General features: G+C 37.5%; 1 protein-coding gene across 1 annotated transcript in view; it reads left to right on the forward strand.

Annotated features, from left to right (window-relative positions):
* LOC122809196 overlaps positions 1–26,054 on the forward strand; it is a 640,703-nt gene that overhangs the window by 12,457 nt on the left and 602,192 nt on the right. The window contains exon 2 of the mRNA XM_044080502.1: positions 24,312–24,351. Within this exon, the coding sequence (XP_043936437.1) occupies positions 24,329–24,351 (23 nt within the window). The 5' untranslated portion in view covers positions 24,312–24,328. The remainder of the gene's footprint in view (positions 1–24,311; positions 24,352–26,054) is intronic.

Genomic DNA, 26,054 nt, shown 5'->3' on the forward strand with positions numbered 1-26,054 from the left:
TGTTTACCTAATATGGAAATAATGGAATTCATCCTCATTGTTATTGACATTCTGAGAACGGTTTCTACTTTAACCGCAAATTCTGAGTATGATATATGAAGTAAATAGATGACACTGTGGCAGCAGAGGAAAATAACTACCAGAGTAAGCAGTCTGTAGCTAGTCTTCAGGGACAAAAAAGGAAGTAGCCACATTTATGGAACAAATGTTTCTTCTACTGCAAACCATTTAACCATGTATTTTCTGTAGGCATTTAAAAGTAGTTTAAAAGTCTACATAAAACACACTGTAGTCTTAAAGCTTCTATTCTACTTTTTTATTTTGTTTGACTGCCTGTATGTGTACAGTATAGTGCTTAACCATCTGCAGGTTATCTGAAACGCTACCAAAACTTGTGAATTGTTCACATTTGAGTATTATAATTGCTTCAACTGGGTGCAGAAGTTGTGATTTGAAAATATTTAACATTACAATGAAAAAAATAGGCTTTTTGTTTTCCTGTATACTCATTTTGACCAGGATTTGTGTTTCAAGAACTACTACAGTAACTGGCTAATTATACTTATTCATTTGTTAATCATATAAGTTGACTGGGCATTTGACCCTCTTCAGCCATGAACTAGGCTCATGAATGAGCATAAATTTGTAAACTCACTGACACCCTGCTGTGCATTTCTAGTGGATATCTGCTTATGCTTCTTATACTATTTCCACAGGCATGTCCTTGCAGAGTATTTTTGTATGTCATGTTACTGCATGATTCATTAGACTGGGACATGTTATTCTGCTGTGCTTGTTATTTTCTAAAAGTAAATGACAGCGAATACATGCATCTTTATTTTATTTTTTTATTTCTGTTTTAAAGTTTGTTTACCGAGATAGTCCACTGGGCCAAAAAGAGCTTGTTTTCAATGGTGTTCTGGGGAGAAAAGCTCCATGAACAACAATATAATATGAAGACAATGCATTTACATTTATGTAATAGTACTGAAGAACAATGGCATTATATAACATGATAAAAATCCTATGATTGCAGTGAAAATACAGTTAAAAAAGTAAAATTACACACACACACACACACACACACACACACACACACACACACACACAAAGTAGGTTAATTAAAATAAGAAAAATCCATTAGTGAATATTTCTGTTAAATGTGTTAGAATTTGAAATAACACAGGGTTGGCATTACAATTTTACATGAAATCTTAGCAGAGTTAAAGTACGATAGGGGATAAGAGGTTAAATGTTGAATATAAGAAGGTTTATTGCTGGTTTAAAAGTAAAAAGGAAAGGTTAGTGTTACTGATGTAAGCTTCTGACCATAAGATCAGCATGATGTTTATATAATAGCTTTTATTACAGTACTGTACAAAAGCTGACCCATCACAAATTATATATTTTGCTATGGAAAGTTTTATTACATTTTCATGAGAGACATTATTAGAAATAGCTCATACTAATTTGTTGCCTTTAGCTTTTTCAGCCACACACAGTAACGCTACTGCAGAAATAAATAAGTTTCTCTAAATATTTGAAGGGCTAAGGATAAGGAATTGCAATAAAAAAGCACCTACAGAATGAAACCTAAATGGAAGTGTTCAAAGTTCACAGAAGATGTAATAGATCAAAATGCAATACCATGTGAAAAACAGATTGCTTTTAGATTGCACACGGTATTCACGATAGTTAAGCAGTGTCTTCACTACTTTTAGAATTTGTTAAATAACCATTTCACCTTTTAGCAGGGCCAGGTGATAAAACAAAATGAATTAACTGAGAATTAATTTTGATTTTGGAACAACAACAAAGTAATACATGGGAATTAGTGTTTATAATTTTAGAATAACTAGCACCCACTAACAAAGTAGTTTATCTGATCATGTATATCAAGTTCTTCTTCTTTCGGCTGCTGCCGTTAGGGGTTGCCACAGCAGATCAACTGTTACCATTTCTTCCTGTCCTCTGCATCTTGCTCTGTCACACCAACCACCTGCATGTCCTCTCTCACCACATCCATAAACTTTATCTTACGCCTTCCACTTTTCCTTTTACCTGGCAGCTTCATCCTTAGCATCTTTTCCCAGTATACTCTGCATCCCTCCTCAACACATGTCCAAACGAATGTAATCTTGCCTCTCTGGCATTGTCTCCAAACCTTTCAACCTGGGCTGACCCTCTAATATACTTATTCCTAATCCTGTCCATCCTCTTCACACCCAGTGAAAATCTTAACATCTTTAACTCCGCCACGTCAAACTCTGACTCCTGCCTTTTTGTCAATGCAACTGTCTCCAACCCATATAACATAGCTGGTCTCACTACCCTCTTGTAGACTTTCCCTTTCACTCTTACTGGTACTCGTCTGTCACAAATCACTCCTGACACTCTTCTCCACCCACTCCATCCTGCCTGTACTCTCTTCTTCATCTCTCTTCCACACTCACTATTATTCTGAACTGTTGATCCCAAGTACTTAAACTCATCCACCTTCGCCACCTCTGCTCCTTGCATCCTCACCATTCCTCTATCCTCCCTCTCATTCACACACACATATTCTGTCTTAGTCCTGCTGACCTTCATTCCTCTTCTCCACCTCTCCAGGGTCTCCTCCACCTGTTCCCTACTCTCACTACAGATCACAATGTCATCTGCAAACATCATAGTCCACGGGGACTCCTGTCTGATCCCGTCTGTCAACCTGTCCATCACCATTGCAAATAAGAAAGGGCTCAGAGCTGATCCTTGATGTAATGTCACCTCCACCTTAAATGCATCTGTCACTCCCACCGCAGACCTCACCGCTATCACACTACCCTCGTACATATCCTATACCACTCTTACATACTTCTCTGACACTCCCGACTTCTTCATACAATACCACAACTCCTCTCTAGGCACCCTGTCATATGCTTTCTCTATGACAATGCAACTCCTTCTGACCTTCTCTGTACTTCTCCATCAACACTCTCAGAGCAAACATCACATCTGTAGTGCTCTTTCCTGGCATGAAACCATACTGCTGATCACTAATCATCACCTCCCTTCTTAACCTAGCTTCCATTCCTCTTTCCCATAACTTCATGCTGTGACTGATCAGTTTAATCCCGCTGTAGTTACTACAGCTCTGCACATCACCCTTATTCTTAAAAATTGGTACCAAAACAGTTTTTCTCTGTTCCTCAGACATCCTCTCACTTTCCAAGATTTCATTAAACAATCTAGTTAAAAACTCCACTGCCATTTCACCTAAACACCTCCATGCTTCCACAGGTATGTCATCTGGACCAACAGCCTTTCCGTTCTTCATCCTCTTCATAGCTATCCTTACTTCCTCTTTGCTAATCCACTGCACTTCATGATTCATTATCCACACATCATCCAACCTTCTCTCCCTCTCATTCTCTTCATTCATCAACCCCTCAAAGTGCTCTTTCCATCTGCTCAATACACTCTCCTCACTTGTGAGTACGTTTCCCTCATTATCCTTTATCACCCTTACCTGCTGCACATCTTTACTAGCTTGGTCCCTCTGTCTAGCCAATCGGTACAGGTCCTTTTCTCCCTCCTTAGTGTCCAGCCTTTTATACAACTCTTCATACACTTTAGCCTTCACCACAACTCTTTGCCATGCACCTCATCTCCTTATACTCTTGTCTACTTTCTTCATCTCTTTGACAGTCCCACTTCTTCTTCGCCAACCTCTTTCTCTGTATTCTCTCCTGTACTTCTTCATTCCACCACCAGGTCTCCTTGTCCTCCTTCCTCTTTCCAGATGTCACACCAAGCACCTTTCTAGCCATCTCTCTTACTAGCTCTGCTGTAGTTACCCAGCTGTCAAGTTATAATTAGTTAACTAATTATTGCTGTGCTAGAATCTATTTCATCTTGTAATTGTACATAGTTTTAAAATTAAAAACATCATGCAGTGAACTTTTTTTGTGAGCTATATTTTCTTGTTATTGTGGTATTCACTTTCTAGCCCTCCACTGAAATGTCAGATTCCAATCAGACAGGAGATTTGTGCATGTATCTAAAACAATAGCTTCTTTTGGTGTGGAAATGGATTTTAGGCCACTCACTAATTTGACAGGCACCCCATGTCATTAAGTAAATATATATTTGGCTAGTCTACTAGTTAGTGTTGCCTGAATGGATGAGCATTCAGGAACTTTGTACTTTGTTGTTCTTTTTAGTAAATTGCTGCTGGTGTAATTTTTATTTGTGTTTCAAATGCAAAAGCACTGAGTAGTGGAGTCTTTACCTTTTCCCCCATGTTTTTTTTCAGCCGTGATGTTGATCTCTCTCTGTGTGTGTGTGTATATATATATATATATATATATATATATATATATATATATATATATATATGTATGTATATATAGACATATGTACACACATATATATATATATATATATATATATGTACATACACACACACACACACACACACATATATATATATATATGTATGTATGTATTTAAATAGGTTCACTATATAATTTCAAAATACTAAAATCACGAATTTCAGTATTTCAAAATTATAATATCGAGAGCCCGGAATCCCGAAGCAGCAGAAGCGGGAAATTCAAAGTCTCAAAGTATGGAGACTTTGAATTGGCGCTTCTGTTGTTTTGGAGAGTGAGTGATGCGGTGTTTGTGTATGTGTGTGTGTTGTTTGGGATGTAAGTGTGTTAGTGTGTGTGCGAGGGAGTGTAAAATGTGTGTTTGTGTGACTTGCACTTGTGTGGCCAGTTGTGTGATCTCGGAGTTAGAATATATAAGAAGGGGTGTGTGGGGGGGGGCGCAGTTTAAGTTAGTGTGTGTGGTTGTGGGGGATGTTATGTGTTTGTGTAGTGTAGGTGCGTGTTTGAATTTCGTGTTTTTTTTTTATTTTCGGGATTCCCGGTGCTCAGTATTATAATTTTGAAATACTGAAATTCGTGATTTTAGTATTTCAAAATTATATAGTGAACCAATTTAAACACATGCACACAGGTGTATATTGCAACATCGAACGCTTAAAACAACAAACAATGTTTCATCGACCCTTTTTCAGCGAAAGCTGAAAATGTCGACACCTCAGAACAGCGATTTCTTTCCTAGGGAAAGAAATTGCTGTTCCAACCAAAAAAAATAAAAAGCAGTAAACACTTCCAAACACATACACACGTACCTTAACCCTAATTCTACCCCCCCCAAAAGTAAACAGCTGAAAACACATATGCACATAACTCAACCATACATCTAACACAAAAAAAAAGTAAACATTTTAAAACATATGCACTTACCTTAACCCGCACCCTAGCCCTAAGGTCAGTAACTATTGCACATTTACGTAAACAGTTCCAAACACACTTGCCTTAACCCTAATTCTACCCTCCAAAACAAAAGTAAACTGCTTAAAACACATATGCATTTAACTAAACCATACATCTAACGTAAAAAAAAAAACAGTAAACACTTTCATACATATGCACTCACCTTAACCCGCACCCTAACCTTAAGGTAAGTAACTGTTGTACATTTACGCTCGGGAGCTATACCGGACAAGGGACCACACTACAGTGCAGAACATGGCAAAGCAACAAAGCAGTCAAGCAACTTCTTTCCCAGGGAAAGAATTCACTGAACAGCCGATTCGCTGTTTTGCATGTTCACTCTTTAGGTGTCAGTGAAAACGCATTCGACAAAATGTGTTTTCGTCATTCTAATGGGAACCCCATGCACACACACACATATATGTATGTATGTATATATATATATATATATATATATATATATATATATATATATATATATAGACCTGTGTGTGTGTGTGTGTGTGTGTATATATATATATATATATATATATATATATATATATATATATATTTGTGTATGGTTACATTTCGTAACAGCAAATGTTCAGAAGAACAAATGCTTTTTGTGGTGCTAAATAAGACTGAATGCTCAGAAAAGTGAATGCTCTGTTCATATTATATTTTAGCCTGGTTAGCTGTTTTTGTGGAAGACTGCATTGCAGTGGAACAGGAATTTGTCTTTACCCCACTGTTGTGTAATCTCATAGCTGGTATATAAATAAAACAGGTGTGGGGGATGCAAGAGGCTTGTCCATACAAAAAAATATATATTATTTTTATTATTTTTCCATCATTTAGGTTGTCTAAAATGATTGCTGTTTTTGTGTTTGTTGTTTTTTTGTTTTTGGTAATATATATTTCTTTATGTGTGTGTGTGTGTGTGTGTGTGTGTGTGTGTGTGTGTGTGTGTGTGTGTGTGCGCGTGTGTGTGCGCATGTGAGGCTGTCCTTCATATGACCGAAGTTCTGTAAACTCGAAATTCATAAGCCTGAAACCAGAATCTCGAATTTACAAAACCTCGAAAATAGGTAGGGGAACTAAAAAAAAACAGACACCTTTCTAATGGAAGCCCCCCTGCACCCCCCACCCCCCTTCTTAAATATTTCCACTCCGAGATTCACTACAGCGGGGGACAGGGAAATCCTCCAGTTTGCGCTCTAGTGCGGTCAAGCATTTAGATTTAGCTGCGAGGATGCAGGGGGACCTTTCCCCTTGCAAAAAGGTAAGTCAACTCTTTTTTTTTAAGCCCTAAACTTCCTATTCACAATTTCGGGTGAATGAAAGTTCGAGATTCTGGGCTCGAGCTTATGGGTTTCGAGCTTCCATTCATTCGATCTTGTGAAGGGGAACCATGTTTGTGTGTGTGTGCCTGTGTATGTTTATATATATAGGAAACTCACACAAACACAGGGAGGACATACAGACAGCAACCCAGCCGAGAATTGAACTAGAGAACCTCTTGTTTTGAGGTAACAGCTCTAACCATTGCACCATTGCACTACCCAGTGGCAATGATGATGATGACTGAAGCTTCCTCTGAAGAAGAGGAATAGAAAGTATTTTATTGTATCAGGCACTGCTTCAAATCATTCTCCAGCAATTTAAAACAGATTAGTTTGGCTGCAACTCAATAGACTACTTTTTGTTTTGTACTGCCATAAGATATGGCTTCCTTCTATCCCTGAACCAGGTAAAGTTGGTAATTAGAGAATGCATGAATAAATGTTCTGGCTACTGACCAAAAATTTGATATTTTGGGAAATAATTGCATATTCCTTGCCGTACGATAGTTGTGATTTTGAATTTGCTAATTTTGATAATAATATACCAATATGATGTGGTTCGGCAAGTTTCTGCATTTCTGGAACATGCATCTCTTGCTGATGGGAGTGAAAGTTGTAGATGTTTTAAACACAACAATTAAACTTCCTCTTCATATTAACAAATGTGATAGTCATGTATCTTGATGTATTTTTATGCCTGGCTCCACAGTGCAGCGAGATGGAGCCTTACTGTGGCCCAGGTTACCGGGGTTATAGTAGTGACCCTGGCACTGGAGGAGTTAGGTAAGGAGGGAGGGAGAGAAAAGGAGTATACCCAACTTTTATCATCCATGGGGGGGGGGGGGTATGGGTAATCAGTGAATGCAAAAGAAAGTGCAGTTTCTCTGAAATCTCGGAAATAAGGTAGTAAGATATTTGTGTTGTTCTTGATTTAACCTACCCTCGAAGTGCATTTCATCTAAGTTATTTTGGATTTTGCGGTAAGCATTACTGACTTCAGACCTGGAACTAACGGAGTATGCCTCATCAGCAAGTAAATCTAACATTCTGTCATAATAGTCAACTTTATCGAATACTACAACTCCCCCACCTTTGTCGGGTTTACAAATACGTAAGCTATGTAGTTTCACGAATTCAAGCAGTAACTTTTCTTCCTTACTTTAGATAACTCATTTATTCGTCCTGTTTAGTTGCACCTATAGTTTTACAACACTGGTTTTATGATAAACATATATACATTTTTATGAATATTTGTGCATCCTCAGTTTGCATTGTTTATTTAGTTCAGCTTAATAAGCCTTGAAGATCAGGGTTTATTTTATGTTACTTAGTAAGGTTGCTTTATTTGAATTATTTCCAAATTTTAATTGTATTAGCGAGATTAACTAATTTTAAATACTCATATCAGGTTGCCTTTATTTGATTGGTTACCATTGATGAGCTTAGTATTATTTAAGCTTTTTAGTTGTAAGTGTTTTTATTGTCTGAAGAAGTCTGCATACGTTGGCAGACGAAAAGCGCTTCACTGAATTAAAGACTGTCCTGCTTACTGCCAGAATCGTTTTTGTTCTTTCACACTGCTACGATCCGTTTCTCAGTTTCTTGAAAGCGTTTCCTGGCAAGAAAGTCTGATGTTTAGCAGTTTCCTAAACTATCTTTTGTCTGAAGCCTCTTAGGAAGTTTATTTTCCCCTGGGTCAGCTTTGTGTCTAGTTTGAATAAGTCACTTTTGAGACTGTCTCAAGCCTAATTATTTTGTTTCTAACCTGATACAGTTTTGTTCTTGGCAGATATTTTGGCCTGACAAGTGCCGGAACCACAAACTTTTATGTATTCCTGTATTTTACAGACATTGGATAAAGGCAGGGTTGCATTGCCTTTTACTCCCATCTTTTGTACCAAAGGTATTGTTTTGCATGGTATGTCATTAATTAAAATACACTCATTTTTCATACACTTCAAAATCCAGGTGAGAGATTACTAAATAAAATAGATCATTGATTCCCAAAGGTAGCTGTGAGCTTGTATTTCTAAAATGAAAGTCATTCCAACATCAGACAAGCTGTGTGTTTCTTTTGCACAGAATAGCTCTTTTAAGAATAAAGAGGTGATTTCCATCTGGCTTACCAGTTGTACTAGATTTTGTTTTGTCTCCCCTAACAAGTCCAGTGTCAGAGTAAATTTGGCTATGAGAGGAGCAACTGAATACTTTTTTAAAACTGTCAGTACATTTTGTGAAGTAGCGGTATGGCGTTTGGAAGCACATTAAAAGAACATTACAAAGTGGGCCATCAGTCTAAAGCTAGGGGAAGTTGCTGCAACAGACGTTCAGAAAATGTTAACAGGTCTCCCTCTCCTCCATAGCTTTTATGCATAGTTTGGTACTGCACTCATATAAGCAAGAACTAGTAGACCAGATGTGATGGAAATAACATATTAGCTATGAGAGGAACTCACTTTAACAGCATGTGTTTATCATAATTACTGCAGTTGTTGTGGCTGCTGTAATGTTATAGTTTGTTTTGTTGTCCTGTTGCCATGGTGCAGTTGCCCAATGGTGTGATTCAGTGCAAGAGTGATAATGTTTGAGATAATAGTGTAGTAAAATTCAGTCATGTCTGTCCCATGTTTGACCTATAAATTCAGTTTAAGAGATCCAGTGCTGCATTTGATAAAAAAGCTATGGAAGTACTAAACAATAGATTCAGCAGCCTAAGTGCACAGTCTGCATTTTCCCTTTTGTGGTTACATTCTTGTAACAATTTGCTGTAACTTTGGAAGTCCCTTTTTCCATAGTAAATAAACATTATTATTTGTCTGGAAGAAAATTAATCTCCTGGGTCTTTCTTCTGTGACACACCCAAATTCACAAATGTGTCTTTGTTCTTCTACTAATATTAATACTTATTTGAAATTATGTGAGTTTCAATAGTACATTAACAGCCTTAGAATGTTTGTGAAATGATTATGAAATTGGAGTTTAAAGTAAGTTTAAAATATTTGATATTCTTACGATGTCATTACATTCACTGCTGCAGTATTCATAACATATTGGATTCCCTGCCATGGAAGCCCAATGTCCGCCCAGTCGGGTTCCTATTGTAACATCGAATTTTCAATTGTTCGAATCACTAAAGGTCAACCTTAAATGATCGAACAATTGAAAAATCGAAATGTTCAAAATTAACGTAAAACAAAAAAAAAAACGAAAAGGTAAAGGGTGCGTCCTCCCGCTACTTAAATATACCAACTCTGAGATTGCACTACAGTGTAGGAAAGGGAAATTTTCCCTTTCCACACATTAGTGCATTCAAGTGTGATCTCGGAGTTGGTATATTTAGGTAGAGGAGGGTGTGGGGGGTGCAGGGAGGCTTTGCCCCCCTGCTTTAACCCGTCAGGGTACGTTGCCTTTTTTTTTTTTTTATTTCGAAGTTACGGAACTTCGATCATATGGTGTTGACCATATGGTATTCGAAGTTCCGTAACTTCAATTTTCTAATAGGTAACCCAGCCAGTCTACCCAAGCCTACTGTTGCTTTAGGGTATGCTGAATGTCACCCAGGTTTCCTCGCATAGCGTAGGGTGTAAAGGTTTTGTTCAAGCATACCATCCTCATAACTTCTTTGCCATCAGACTGAATGTTTTTTTCTAACTGGGGGTCTGTTTGACTACTTCCATTTTCTGCCAGTTTATTCTCCTGTGAAAAACTACTCCTGTTTGCTGAAGTCCTAGCCTTTGCAGATAAGTACCCTTTTGGAGTTTTGTTTTTTCTTGGCTTTTCTGTGCTTTTAGGGATTCATGTCATCCAGAAAGGGTAAATGCCAGTGTGGGAGACAGATTCCCTATAAAGACCTTCACGATATGTGTCTTTTTTTGCGTAGGAGCTTCTCACGACCATGCATCTTGTTAGATTTGTCAGGTGTTCATCCCAAAAACCCTTTGTAGTAGGCTTTCTTCTCTTTCCTTTTATCTTGAGAACCAGCATCTTAAGCTTCTCGCTAAAGATGCAGTGGAAGGAACTTCCTGCCCTTAGGGTCAGTGATCAGGGAAGAAGGTGAAAAAGGTAAGACCAGAATCTTCCACTGTCCAACTTATGCCAGTTTCTCCCAAGGTTGTTATGAACCCGGAGGCTTGCCTGGCTCTGTTGTCAGATTTTTATGCCACGACAGGGCTGGAATCCACTGAGGATCTGGCTGGCAACACATCTGATGAGGCTTTACAGGCATCTTTTTCGGATGTGCAGGGGGAACCACTGTTGATCGTTTCTGAGGGGCCTGGGAGGGGCTCTGTATATTCTAGTTAGAGAAAAAGTTCCTACTATGGTAACTGAATGCCGTCCTGAGTCAGAGCCTTCACAGTTTTATAGGGTGGTCATTCCCTCAAAAAGAAACAAAAAACTAAACATGTTTTGTCTGTTCCTAGGGATCTCAAAAGTGAGTGGCAGGCCTTTACTCAGAGGTTCTTTAATGTCATTAAGGCCTCCTCGGGAGTTTATTTTCCTGCTCCTCTACTCCCCTTAAAAGACCCAGAGAACAGGATTCTTTTGAGGAAGAGATGGATTCTGATGAAGAATCCCTGACTTATTCTACTCGGATTCCTTCTCCTCTGGACTGTGGGTCAAGACAGGAAGAATCTAATAGTCATATTCCTTCTGAGGAAATTTCCTTTGGGGACACAATTTCTAGGATGATAGAATTTTTTAAGTGGGATTGTACTCAGGTCTCTGATATCCATTAGAGGTACTATGAGTTACTGCAGATGGAATCTCCTAAACCTGTGGCCATTCCTCCTGTTTTGGCTGCTTTGCTGGATGCTTTTTGCAGTGCCTCTAAAGCGCCTGATTCTCTGCCCCTGTTCCAAGAAGCCTGATAGAGTTTATAGGATGCTTGAGGATTGTAACTTTTTGTAGAAATGTCCTGCTGCTGACCCCTCTGTGGTATCTGTAACCTCTGATAAGCCATCTCAGTTGCTTCCTTTGCCCAAGTTACTACCTTCTGACAAGGACAACAGAGCCATGGACAGGTTGGGTAAGAAGGTTTATACTTCTGCTGTCCTAGCTTTTAGGGTTATTAATTATCAGACTTGTATATCTGGGTATGCGTTGTCTCTTCTTTCTCAGGCCTGTCAGCTTATTTCTGATCTTCCATACTCCTGAGGGTAAATCTTCTGCTCTTTCCTTGCTAGGGATGTCCTCTCAAGTGGTTTGTCATTCTATCAAATGTAGTTATGATGCAACAGATGCCTCTTCTAGAGCTGCTGCTTTTGGTTCAGTAATGAGGAGGTATTCTTGGCTTAGGCTTAAACCTTTACCTGAGGATATTAAGGCTAAGTTGACAGATGCTCCTCTGGATAATAAACTTTTTGTTTGGGGAAGCAGCTGCTGGTTTAAGTCTCTTCAGTATAAGGGGAAGGCCTTGCAAAAGCTTAAACACTTAAAATCACTTTTCTCAGGGTACTATTCAGGAGGTGCCTGTGTCCCAAAGGGGAAAGGTGTTTTACTCAAGAACGTTTCTCATGGCCATAAAACAGAGCACTTTGGAGACTGATTCTAGACATCTCTCATCTAAACACTTTTCTGATGGTGCCTTCCTTTTGGATGTTGTCCCTTGAGACTCTGATTCCTCTCTTTCTCCCTCAAGCCTATCTGGTGTCTCTGGATCTCAAAGATGCTTATCTCCATATTCTGAGCCATCCTTGGAAATTTCAGTTTTCTGCCTTGCCCTTTGGCCTTTCTACTGCCCCAAGGGTGTTAACCAAATGTCTTGCTCCTATGATTGTATTTGTATACTTCAAGGGATCCAGATATTTCCTTACTTGACCTGCTGATTCAGGCATCCTCTCCACGTTTTTGCGAAATCTTCATTTTGCCATTTCCCTTCTTCTGAGCCTGGGGTTCACAATAAACTTCAAAAAGTCTTCTCAGGATCATGTCTTTCTAAATTGCAGGATTCAGATGGTGCCAATACTGGCATTCCTGCCTCCTCCAAAGGCCTTAACTCTCATCTCTTACTTTCAAACTCTTCTTCCCCTTGTCTCCATTACAGCCATGGAGTTTCTGACAGCTCTGGGTTTCATGGCTTCCACCATTCCAATGCTCCCTCTGGCCAAATGCCATATGAGGAAGTTCCAGTGGTTTCTGAAGCCAGTGGGGCTTGCACATCCTCTAGACTTTGTAGTTCTTTTTCTTCCTTGTCTCGGGAGGGAACTTCACTGGTGGATTCAGTAGTTGTCTCTGAATCCAGGGCTCCCTTTTCATCCTCCTTTTCCCTCTCAGGAACTGTTCCCATACGCTTCAGATGTTGGTGGGGAGCAACATTTGGCTCCCTGAAGGTACAAGGGGAGTGGTTGCCTTGTCAGCAGAAGGAGCACATTAATGTCAACGAGATGAGAGCTCTTATGTTGGCTCTTCAGGCCTTTCATTCTCTTTTCTATCTGGGGATTCTCAAGGTATTCACAGACAATACCACAGTAATGTGCTATATCAACAAATGGGGGAACCAGATCTTACCTTATTTGCTGGCTGGCACTTCTGGTATGGGATCTTGCTGTCAAGTATCAAGTGACTCTTCAGGCAGTTTATATCCCTTCAGATCAGAACACTCTGAGCAGGTCCTTCATTCAGTCCCATGAATGGATGCTTCATACTGATGTGTTTCTGGACATTGTCCACCAGTTGGGTACTCCTTAATTAGAGCTATTTGCTTCCCCTCTGAACAAACAACGTCATCTATTTTGTGCCAGAGTCCCAGGTCCTCTGGTGTGGAAGGTGGATGCCCTCTCATTTTCTTGGAAAGGGCTGTTTATTTATGTATTCCATCCTCTTCCTCTCATTCCAAAAATCCTGTTCAAGATTCAGCAGGATGCTCCCAAAATCTTGTTGGTAACTCCCTTTTGGCTGCAACAGCCTTGGTTCCATCTACTTTTTCATCTGGCAAAGGGCAGTCATCACAAGTTACCTCACAGAGTGGATCTACTCACACAAGGCAAGGGATCTCTCATCCATCCCCACCTCTCCATGCTTCAACTGACACTGTGGATGATAGGGTTTTAATTCCTCATAGACACCTTTTTCTGAGGATGTGTTTCAAGTCCTGTAGGAGGACAGGAAACCTATTACTAGGAAATCCTGCTTATCCAAATGGAAGAGGTTTTCTATTTGGTGTCTCTCTCGTAACCTGGACCAACTTACTGTGGCTGTTCCTTTGGTTCTCTCGTTTGTGTGAGTTGCTCAATGCTGGTTTGGCCTATTCTTCTATTAAGGCCCACTTATCAGCTATCTCTACTTGTCTGCCTTTAACTCCTCCTTTAGCTTCTGGATTTGAGACTAAACAATTTCTTAACAGTGTTCTTAATGCTAGACCTTGCAAGAAGCCTGTTCCTCTTCCCTGGGATCCTAAATTTGTTTTGGAGAAATTGACTCAGGCTTCTTATGAGTCTGCTGTTTCAGCTTCCTTGCAACACTGCTCTTGGAAGACTGTTCTTTTGTTATCTCTTATTTCTGTCAGATGAGTGTCTGAGTTGCAGGCCCTTATGGCTTGTCCTCCTTTTTGATATTCTATGAGTAGAGCATGTCCTTGCGTACTAATCTTTCTTTTATGCCTAAAGTGGTTAAGGAGCTGTCATTTAATCAGTCTATTAATCTGTTTTTTTTCCCTCTCCACAATCTGACAGTGAGAAGGTACTACATACTTTGGACGTGCATGTTTTTTTCCCTCTCCACAATCTGACAGAGAGAGGGTACTACATACTTTGGACGTGCATAGACAACTCTGATTTTATTTGGATAAGACTAAGGCTATTAGAAATTCTAAGATCAGTTGTTTTCTTTTCATCCTAGTTATTTAAGATTAGCTGTATCCAAGCAAACTATTTCTACTTGGATTTCAAAGACTTTTTCTTTTGGTTATACTGTTCATGGCAAGAGGCTTCCTTCTTCTATAAAGGCTCATTCTGCTAGAACTGTGGCTTCTTCTGGTGCTTTGTTCAAGGGCTTAGACACTAATTTATGCTTGAAGCAGCTACCTGGACTTCTGTGCATACTTTTACCAAGTGCTACATGTTGGGTGCTATCTCCAGAGCTAGGGCTGGTTTTGCTATGGTCATTCTTCCTGGCTTTTTAGAGAGCTTTACTGTTCCTTCCTCCTCCCAAGTTTCTTCTTGAACATTGGCACTCTCCCATACATTAGAGTACTGCAGCAGTGAATGTAAGGACATAGTACAGTTGTGTAAAATCTTACCATAACAGTAGATGTCCTTGCCTTCACCGCTGCAGTATTTACTTCCTCCCCACATCTCCCTAGTCATTTTCCTTCCCGGATGTACAGTTTACCCCTTGCATTTTCTTTGGACTGGTGTTCCTACTTGGGGCAATCAGTTCTGAGGATAATACACCTGAATGTCACCTTTATGACCCACACTTACGCGAGGAGCATTTGTGTGATGTTTGGCGTACCTTAAAGCAACAGTAGGCTTTGGTAGACTAGCCAGACGTCAGGCTTCCACGGCTTATCCCAAAAGTTGTGTGATCTTGACATTGGTGTATTTAGAGATGGGTGGGCTTAAACCTTCAAAAATGCTGTTTTATATTTTATGTTAGTTTTTGGTGTTCAGTGTTGACTTCCCACCAGATGAGGTTGCAGTGAATGCTACTTTGCATATTAATGTAAAATCATTGTAAGCTGTTCTGTATCAGAGGTGAAGAAAAGGTAAGTATTTGGATGGAAATTCAGTAGTACTGATATGCTGTTACAAGATGCCACTCTTGAAGTGTCGTGAATCTCTATGTAAACAAGGTGCTTGTGTGTGTGTGTGTGTGTGTGTGTGTGTGTGTGTGTGTGTGTGTGTGTGTGTGTGTGTGTGGCTGTGTGTGTAGTGCATGCATCCACACAGAAGTGCTCCTCTGACCATTCCTGTGTTTTCAGTGCTTTATGGAGTTTGAAGTGTAATAGGGTTGTCAACTTTTCAGATACCCAAAGTGGAATATTTTTTATGGTGATATGCCAGCTTGCAGGACAGATCATACCCAGAACCATTGCAAAGGAGAGGACTTTGTTATTACCTAAATAAAAATGTGTATATAATTTAAATTGTTTATGTTTCTTTGTATTGTATTAAGGTGTTTCAGGTTATATAATTTAAATTAAGCAGCAACAGCAACCTGAAACACGATGAAAGATAAACAACAACCACAAGTTCCACCGAACCGTTTATTAAAACTAGAATAGCTTCTTTCTCTCTGACGTCTCGGCCAAAAAGCCTTCAAGGAGTATGATACACATAAAAAATACACAGAATATATACACAGATGTAGCAGCTAATTAACCATTCAGCATTTAGCAATTAATTAAGCAATGCTTTCCAATTAAACTCTTCGTTTAATCCATATGGAGGCATTGTTTTAAACTTTAAAATGTACATTGCTTCCTTTTGTGCTAAAACAGATTTAACATCTAAATAACAATTTGCAGGTATATAAACTTGCTCTAAAACAGTCGCTTTAAGAAAATTACTCTTTCCCCCATGGAACTGTGCAAAATGTAAAGCTACAGGGCTATCTTCCTTACAATTATCAATATTCCTGATGTGTTCTAAAAGTCTTAGTTTAAACGCCCTCTTAGTCTCCCCAATGTAAAACTTGTTACATGGACATTGTAAACAATAAATCACCCCTACTGTGTTGCAATTATAAACATCTTTCATATTAAATTTTATATTATTAATAACATTAAATGAAGGTACAATGAATTTACAAGCCTTGCATTTCCCACAGCCAAATGTACCTAACTTATTGGGATTCTTATGCAACATGGGGGGGGGGTAAACTAAACTTACTCTTGACTAAAAAGTCTTTAATACTCTTCCCCCTACGATATGAAAATTGTAAATTGAACTTCATCCAATGTTGTACACTGTTTAAGGAACATAAAAAATTCCAAAATTGGCTAACAATCTTTATAAATATATCTGTGAAGGAACCAAAAGTAGTCACAAAATAAATGGACTCCTTTGCCACACAAACTTTATTAGAATCATGCCCCAGTGGACCAAAAGATTTAAGGCCCTTCCCATGCTTTGTTTTACCATTAAATAGTCTATCAATACTATTATATAGGATTTCATTACTATAGCCTCTGGATGCAAAAGATTCTACCATGGAAGTCAATTCTTTGTTGAAAATTTCAGGCTTATTACAAAGTCTGTATATCCTTAACATCTCACTGTAAGGGAGGGCATTTAGAGTATGTGGGGGGTGGCTACTCGTGCCATATAAATACTGAAACCCCCCCCTTCAAATTTTCGGTTTAAATATGTAACCAGGTTCTGGCCATCAGAGATATCAAGAATTACATCCAAAAACGGAACAATAGTTCCAATTTTTAAATCATCCAACTGTAGATTCCATCTATTAATATTCAAATCATCTACAAATTTTTTAATATCAAGTTCACTCCCATCTACCAAAAATATCAAATCATCTACGTATCTATAATACTGTATTACATGTGTATTGAAAAAATTATGTTTATAAATGATTTCTCGCTCAAATAGCCCCATAGCCAGATTAGCATACATAGGGGCAAAAGGAGCCCCCATAGCTGTACCTGAGATCTGTTGATAAATATTTTCATTAAATTCAAAAAAATTATGTGTTAATGAAAAATAAACCAATTCTACTATATACTCCGTAACTGGTGAGTCTCCTAGGAAGAGTCTCATGGCTTCAATTCCAAAACTATGTTGGATATTAGTATATAAGCTCTTCACATCGATGGTGACCCAACACATATTTTGTTTAAAATTCACTTTCTTAATCTTATCCAAAAAATCAAACACATCTGTAATATATGACGGTAGCTTAACAACACAAGATAAAAGAAAATGATGTAAAAAAATACCTAAATTATGCAAAAAATACTGCCTCCCTGAAACTATGGGCCTACCTGGAGGTCTCAACAAGTTTTTATGTATTTTCGGTAGGCAATAAAATAACGCCATCTTACAGCCATCCACTTTAAATTTTTGCTTAACTTCATGTTGTGAAAAATAGCCTAATCTAATACCTTTATTCATAAGGGTCAGATATTCATCAATAGATGATGCATACAACTTAGAATCCACAATTTTATATGTGTTGGTATCACTAAGGTGTTCCATACACATATCCAAATACATAGTTGCATCCATCACTACTAATTTGTTCCCCTTATCAGCTGGTTTAAATACAACATTTTTTAAACCAGCAAGTGTCTTTAAAGCCTTCCATTCATTATACTGCATATTATACTTAATATTTGCCTTCTCACTCATAAATTCCTTATATGCAATTTCAGTAAAGTGATTAATCAAAGTAACACAGTTGCTTACATCCCCATTAAGTACATTAGGAACAAAATTACTAGAAGAAGGTACTTTCGATGTATCCAAGTTGTAATAAGCATTCATAGCATCATCCGACACACAAGAATGAAAGCTATCTGACAAAGTACTACTAGTGTCACTGTTACAGCTAGACAATGGAAATGGATTACTTCTAAAAAAATGCTTCAGATGTAATTTTCTACCAAACATGAATACATCTTTTGGATGTCATGCAATCTAGTAACCACAGTTGGAACAAATTTCAGTCCCTTATTTAGTACTGCTAACTCTACATCTTTAAAGTGATAATTCGATAAATTAATCACATATTCATTAGTGTCTATGTTATGTACATCAAACTGTTGCTTATCGTTTACCACGTTTAAATCCTTGATATTCAGAACGTTGTCCCCCTGTGTTGACGAACTGTTCCCGCGTGCGCTTCTGTCCTCTGACCTGTCGAAAGTTGGTGTTCGGCTCACCACGAAAAGTTTGGCGAAAATTTTCAGTTTGTCCAGCTTGAGGAAGCACCGGGTACTCTACCTCAAAGTTGTCATCTTCGAAGGAAGTATAACCTCCTTCCGAAGCCGAAGAATATTGAAACTGATTCTCAGACAAGTTTGCAGAAAACCTAACTTGTTTGTTTCTCTTATTACGTTGTGTTCTGGACAAAAACGCTCTGTTGTTCTCGTAGTCACGTACGTCACGAATCAACTTGCTCTTCTTTCTGTCAATTAAAGTGACCTCGTACTCTTTGAGTTTCAAATTGGTTTGTTTTAAGAATTCTTCGAGCGTAGGTACAGGCACACTATTGGTAAGGTCAGCACACAGTTTTTTAATTTCTGAGCACAGTTCCTTTTGTTTAAGCTGATCCCGTTCGATTAAAATGTGCAACCATTCGGTTACACATTTGTGGGCAGCATTCACCCACCTTTTCTGAAATGCACAGTCAATTTCTGATGTTAGGTCAAATGGTGTTGTAGGGTCTTTAAACACCCTCAGACCTCTCGGAGTGATTTCTGTTTCCAAATACTTTTTTAAACCACAAATGTTGTAATATGTGGCTGTTTCTTTCCACATTTTTTTCTCGAGATCCTCAAACAGTACTTTATGTTCTGTGTTAACAGCAAGAGGTATTTTTCTTCCTACACACGAAAATGGATTTAATGACCGTTTTTTACGGTCCTCGTCCCATTTTTCCCACACAGAACTACTGTCAGTTACATTTCTCTGAGCTGTATGTCGCTCACCTCTTTCGGCTGTGTTTGCCAAAAAATTGTCCAAGGATAATTGAGTTCCATCCATGTTGTCTCTAAAAATGCGTAGCAGGTGGAGTTGTGGATCTGTAGACATGAAGTAAGCAGCAACAGCAACCTGAAACACGATGAAAGATAAACAACAACCACAAGTTCCACCGAACCGTTTATTAAAACTAGAATAGCTTCTTTCTCTCTGACGTCTCGGCCAAAAAGCCTTCAAGGAGTATGATACACATAAAAAATACACAGAATATATACACAGATGTAGCAGCTAATTAACCATTCAGCATTTAGCAATTAATTAAGCAATGCTTTCCAATTAAACTCTTCGTTTAATCCATATGGAGGCATTGTTTTAAACTTTAAAATGTACATTGCTTCCTTTTGTGCTAAAACAGATTTAACATCTAAATAACAATTTGCAGGTATATAAACTTGCTCTAAAACAGTCGCTTTAAGAAAATTACTCTTTCCCCCATGGAACTGTGCAAAATGTAAAGCTACAGGGCTATCTTCCTTACAATTATCAATATTCCTGATGTGTTCTAAAAGTCTTAGTTTAAACGCCCTCTTAGTCTCCCCAATGTAAAACTTGTTACATGGACATTGTAAACAATAAATCACCCCTACTGTGTTGCAATTATAAACATCTTTCATATTAAATTTTATATTATTAATAACATTAAATGAAGGTACAATGAATTTACAAGCCTTGCATTTCCCACAGCCAAATGTACCTAACTTATTGGGATTCTTATGCAACATGGGGGGGGGGTAAACTAAACTTACTCTTGACTAAAAAGTCTTTAATACTCTTCCCCTCGATATGAAAATTGTAAATTGAACTTCATCCAATGTTGTACACTGTTTAAGGAACATAAAAAATTCCAAAATTGGCTAACAATCTTTATAAATATATCTGTGAAGGAACCAAAAGTAGTCACAAAATAAATGGACTCCTTTGCCACACAAACTTTATTAGAATCATGCCCCAGTGGACCAAAAGATTTAAGGCCCTTCCCATGCTTTGTTTTACCATTAAATAGTCTATCAATACTATTATATAGGATTTCATTACTATAGCCTCTGGATGCAAAAGATTCTACCATGGAAGTCAATTCTTTGTTGAAAATTTCAGGCTTATTACAAAGTCTGTATATCCTTAACATCTCACTGTAAGGGAGGGCATTTAGAGTATGTGGGGGGTGGCTACTCGTGCCATATAAATACTGAAACCCCCCTTCAAATTTTCGGTTTAAATATGTAACCAGGTTCTGGCCATCAGAGATATCAAGAATTACATCCAAAAACGGAACAATAGTTCCAATTTTTAAATCATCCAACTGTAGATTCCATCTATTAATATTCAAATCATCTACAAATTTTTTAATATCAAGTTCACTCCCATCTACCAAAAATATCAAATCATCTACGTATCTATAATACTGTATTACATGTGTATTGAAAGAAAAAATTATGTTTATAGATGATTTCTCGCTCAAATAGCCCCATAGCCAGATTAGCATACATAGGGGCAAAAGGAGCCCCCATAGCTGTACCTGAGATCTGTTGATAAATATTTTCATTAAATTCAAAAAAATTATGTATTAATGAAAAATAAACCAATTCTACTATATACTCCGTAACTGGTGAGTCTCCTAGGAAGAGTCTCATGGCTTCAATTCCAAAACTATGTTGGATATTAGTATATAAGCTCTTCACATCGATGGTGACCCAACACATATTTTGTTTAAAATGCACTTTCTTAATCTTATCCAAAAAATCAAACACATCTGTAATATATGACGGTAGCTTAACAACATAAAATAAAAGAAAATGATGTAAAAAAATACCTAAATTATGCAAAAAATACTGCCTCCCTGAAACTATGGGCCTACCTGGAGGTCTCAACAAGTTTTTATGTATTTTCGGTAGGCAATAAAATAACGCCATCTTACAGCCATCCACTTTAAATTTTTGCTTAACTTCATGTTGTGAAAAATAGCCTAATCTAATACCTTTATTCATAAGGGTCAGATATTCATCAATAGATGATGCATACAACTTAGAATCCACAATTTTATATGTGTTGGTATCACTAAGGTGTTCCATACACATATCCAAATACATAGTTGCATCCATCACTACTAATTTGTTCCCCTTATCAGCTGGTTTAAATACAACATTTTTAAACCAGCAAGTGTCTTTAAAGCCTTCCATTCATTATACTGCATATTATACTTAATATTTGCCTTCTCACTCATAAATTCCTTATATGCAATTTCAGTAAAGTGATTAATCAAAGTAACACAGTTGCTTACATCCCCATTAAGTACATTAGGAACAAAATTACTAGAAGAAGGTACTTTCGATGTATCCAAGTTGTAATAAGCATTCATAGCATCATCCGACACACAAGAATGAAAGCTATCTGACAAAGTACTACTAGTGTCACTGTTACAGCTAGACAATGGAAATGGATTACTTCTAAAAAAATGCTTCAGATGTAATTTTCTACCAAACATGAATACATCTTTTTGGATGTCATGCAATCTAGTAACCACAGTTGGAACAAATTTCAGTCCCTTATTTAGTACTGCTAACTCTACATCTTTAAAGTGATAATTCGATAAATTAATCACATATTCATTAGTGTCTATGTTATGTACATCAAACTGTTGCTTATCGTTTACCACGTTTAAATCCTTGATATTCAGAACGTTGTCCCCCTGTGTTGACGAACTGTTCCCGCGTGCGCTTCTGTCCTCTGACCTGTCGAAAGTTGGTGTTCGGCTCACCACGAAAAGTTTGGCGAAAATTTTCAGTTTGTCCAGCTTGAGGAAGCACCGGGTACTCTACCTCAAAGTTGTCATCTTCGAAGGAGGTATAACCTCCTTCCGAAGCCGAAGAATATTGAAACTGATTCTCAGACAAGTTTGCAGAAAACCTAACTTGTTTGTTTCTCTTATTACGTTGTATTCTGGACAAAAACGCTCTGTTGTTCTCGTAGTCACGTACGTCACAAATCAACTTGCTCTTCTTTCTGTCAATTAAAGTGACCTCGTACTCTTTGAGTTTCAAATTGGTTTGTTTTAAGAATTCTTCGAGCGTAGGTACAGGCACACTATTAGCACACAGTTTTTTAATTTCTGAGCACAGTTCCTTTTGTTTAAGCTGATCCCGTTCGATTAAAATGTGCAACCATTCGGTTACACATTAGTGGGCAGCATTCACCCACCTTTTCTGAAATGCACAGACAGTTATCTATATAATTTAAATTGTTTATGTTTCTTTGTATTGTATTAAGGTGTTTCAGGTACAAAATATTTTTTGCAACTATTAAAGGACACTTTTTTCTGCTAAAAGTGTTATCACTTATGTTTTTTCACAGGATGCAGTGACCTATATATGGAATGTCTTACATAAAGAGAATAAGGGAATGCTATAAATGAAAACATGTAAATGACTCAGAGGTTATAATTAAATGTTTGCAAGCTGAAAAGCTGGATATTTTCAGAAGACTGTTACTAACACGTTTATTTCCAGTTTGACTAGAATTTCTCGTCCATGTTATTATTTCTTCAGTATTTTATTTAGTAGTTACTAATATTTTACAAATAACAGACTTTTTCTTACTATTGCATTTTGGTGTGCCTGTTAATTTCTTCCTACCAGATTTCTTTTAGTAGTTCTGCGATTACTCAAGAGTTTTCCCTGGCAACAAAATTTCATGTCACAAAAAATGATTATTAATTCAAGAAGAGATTGAGGTAGACAGGCAGTGGAATGTGCAACTGCAAAACTCATATAGTGATGTGAGCATAATGTTCATGTAAGTAATTAAAGCTGGGGCTATAATTACATTCTGTTTGTGTTAGAGAACAATATAGAATCACTTTGGGTCCCATAGTAAATGTATTCATGGCATACCACTCACCCTCTAAGTGTAAGGGGCACATTTGGCCATGTTTTATGCAGAATGCCACACTTAACTTGGGACTTATTCTTTTATGTACCTAGGCAGCAATTAGTTGGAGGCAAGCACCTTGAAATATGCTTTGCACACTCCTGTCCTGTCATGTTTTAGCCCAGCATATAATATGGTTGCAGTACACATTTTCAGCAGTTCAGTCTAGTTTGGAAATGCTGGCACTGTTTTGTATGCACTAGACAGTATCAAAGTTTGGTGTAAACTCTGTAAAATGTAGCATGCATAGAGTGCATAGAGTTGAAAACGAATGATAGTTTTTGCTGCTAACTGTCAAGTGCAAATTTTTGTAGGCTTTCCTGTGTTTATTCTTTACTTCAGGAGCATGTTGCTGTGATTAAGTCATCTAACCCTACTGTTGGGTTAACTGGGAAAAAATGGACTTAACCAGTTAACAAATGAATATAAAATAGAATCAATAACATTAAACCACAGTAAGAACTCATTTTTTTTATTTTAAAGCCAGAATCCGTAGATGAACCCAGGAAAGTATTTTTTCACTCCAAGTACTTCATGGCTAAATTTGAGAATTAGAGAACCCAGGGCAGGACACTGATGGTCTAAAAAACTCTGCTTATGTTTCTTACACATGCTACAGCACTAAAGATTACTTCTGTTAAACAATATACTTAATGAAATATGGAAAATGATTTGCAGTCTGTTTAGATGAGTCATCAGAAAAACACCACCCCCAGTGAAATATCACCCGCCCATGAGCTGTTGTGTTTCATCACTTTCATTTGTTGAAGACTTAGCAAGTGTAGTTTCCTTGTAAGATCACAGTATATGTGCTGTGTGCATTTCCTGACTGGATTTTATTGTATATAGGTTACAGTGAATAAGGAAGCCTCACTACTCCTGTTGCACAAGAATCCAGGTAAATAAACTCGTAACATTTCAGTAGGAATTCCATTTCCAAAAGTTGATTAAAGTAATGATTTATTTCATATGAAGTTATTCTGACAGGACTTTGTTGTAGAATATGAAGTAATTAGTTACGTGGATGTTTTTATGTGACTTTTAATCTCAAATACATTTTATTGCTTGCATTTCAGATATATTTTTGAACAGAATGCCTTCATTTTCAGAGAACTGGTAAGCTATTTATATATATTTGCAAAAAACATTTCATTTCAGAATATACACTGTGGGTACAAATAACTGAGAAGCACTGTTTATTAATTCAGAAGTTCCAATTTTGCTTACATTTGTACGTCACATTTTCATTTTAAAAGCACGGTGTGCATTCACATACACATTCTGCGTGTATATACATTTTTTTTGTCCTTATATGGCATGTTTGTTTTTTCCTTTTGTTCACAAGTAGTATGCTGGTGTACTAAACCGTCTTGTACATAAGTTATAATCGTTCCAGCTCTTCTTGGAGGTACCCTATAGATGGCTCAAATCACTGATTTTCTTATGACAAAAAGCTGTAGTAAACATGACTCATTGGGGACCTACAGTGCAAACATGATGTGTAGCAGCCCAAAGATTTCTCATTCCCAAATTCATTTGAGCCTCTTCCAGACTTATGTATTATCTGTGTCCTAAATATAATCCGAAACTAATATATCCTTTTGTGAAACTGTTTGAGTCATCAGTTCTTGTCCTCATAAATCATAATTTATAGCAATAACCTCACATTCCTAGCATTAGTCCTTATCTGAGCTTACATAGTCTCTGCCTGTTGCCTGCACCTTTTTAAGTTGTGTTAACTTGAATCTTCCTGTTTTGATAGACTAGATGTCCAGTCATTCTAAAAATTAAACAGTATTACCTGTTACCCTGGAAAGTTGCAGTACTTGTTGACAAGATCTATACTACTTAGTACACAAAAGTACAGCGTGACATATGAACTAAAGTTCTTCCTTTTTGGCTCTCACATGCTATCCAACAATGCAAACAAACAAATAAATAAATACATAAATAAATAAATAAATAAATAAAGCTTACATAGCTAAGGTCTTAGTTGTAATGGTATGTATAAATGACAAAGCAGTTAAAAAATGGCTATGGACATCTCCATAGAAACACTTGCAGGGATTTTATTGTTTCATTTCTAGGTGTCATCTGTGATTTAATGATTTTGCAGACGTACAGAATGAGTCATTTTGCTGAGAGAATGGTCATGTGACATAAACCATACATACTGTGCATCCATTTTATGACCCATTAGAAACTTCATCCCAGAGTACGTCTCTAGGGTTATTACTTTAGTAGTATGGCAAGCTACATTACAAACCCGCACGTAGAAGCAATTAACAGCACCATCTGTTTCTTCCCTACCACTGCTTCCATGAAGTTAGCTGTTGCTTTCCATTTGAGTGTTTTTGACAGTATCTGCAGCATTAAGTGAATGAATTAACTGTAACTGTTATTTTTAATCAAAACTGTTTGTAAATGATGTAACTGATATGAAGTATGCCTGAATAATGGAACTGTTGCTCATATACGAAACTGACTGTAAATGTGAAAACAAAACAAAGGTTTTCACTGTCTGTATAATGGAATTTTTCGCCCTGGGGTTCCACTGAAAAGGGGCACGGCTCAGCCAGACTTTCCCAGTAGTCAGATGCCAATAAATAAATAATATCAGTGCGAATGCAGTACATCAGTGTAAGACTCACTTTCCCATTGCATCCTTTACATGAGAGTAAATGTAGTCCTGTACTGTGCAGTAAGCAGGACATCATGTAACATTATAACAAAAAGCAGTAAAAGCCGTAAATTTGTGAAGAAGCTTGTCCAAAATGGTCCAGGCCTTGAGTCATGAAATTCATTTTCTTTATTTGTTG

The sequence above is a fragment of the Protopterus annectens genome, chromosome 8.part0 (genome assembly GCF_019279795.1).
Source record: "Protopterus annectens isolate FY-2018-M chromosome 8.part0, PAN1.0, whole genome shotgun sequence".
Taxonomy (NCBI): Eukaryota; Metazoa; Chordata; order Ceratodontiformes; family Protopteridae; genus Protopterus; species Protopterus annectens.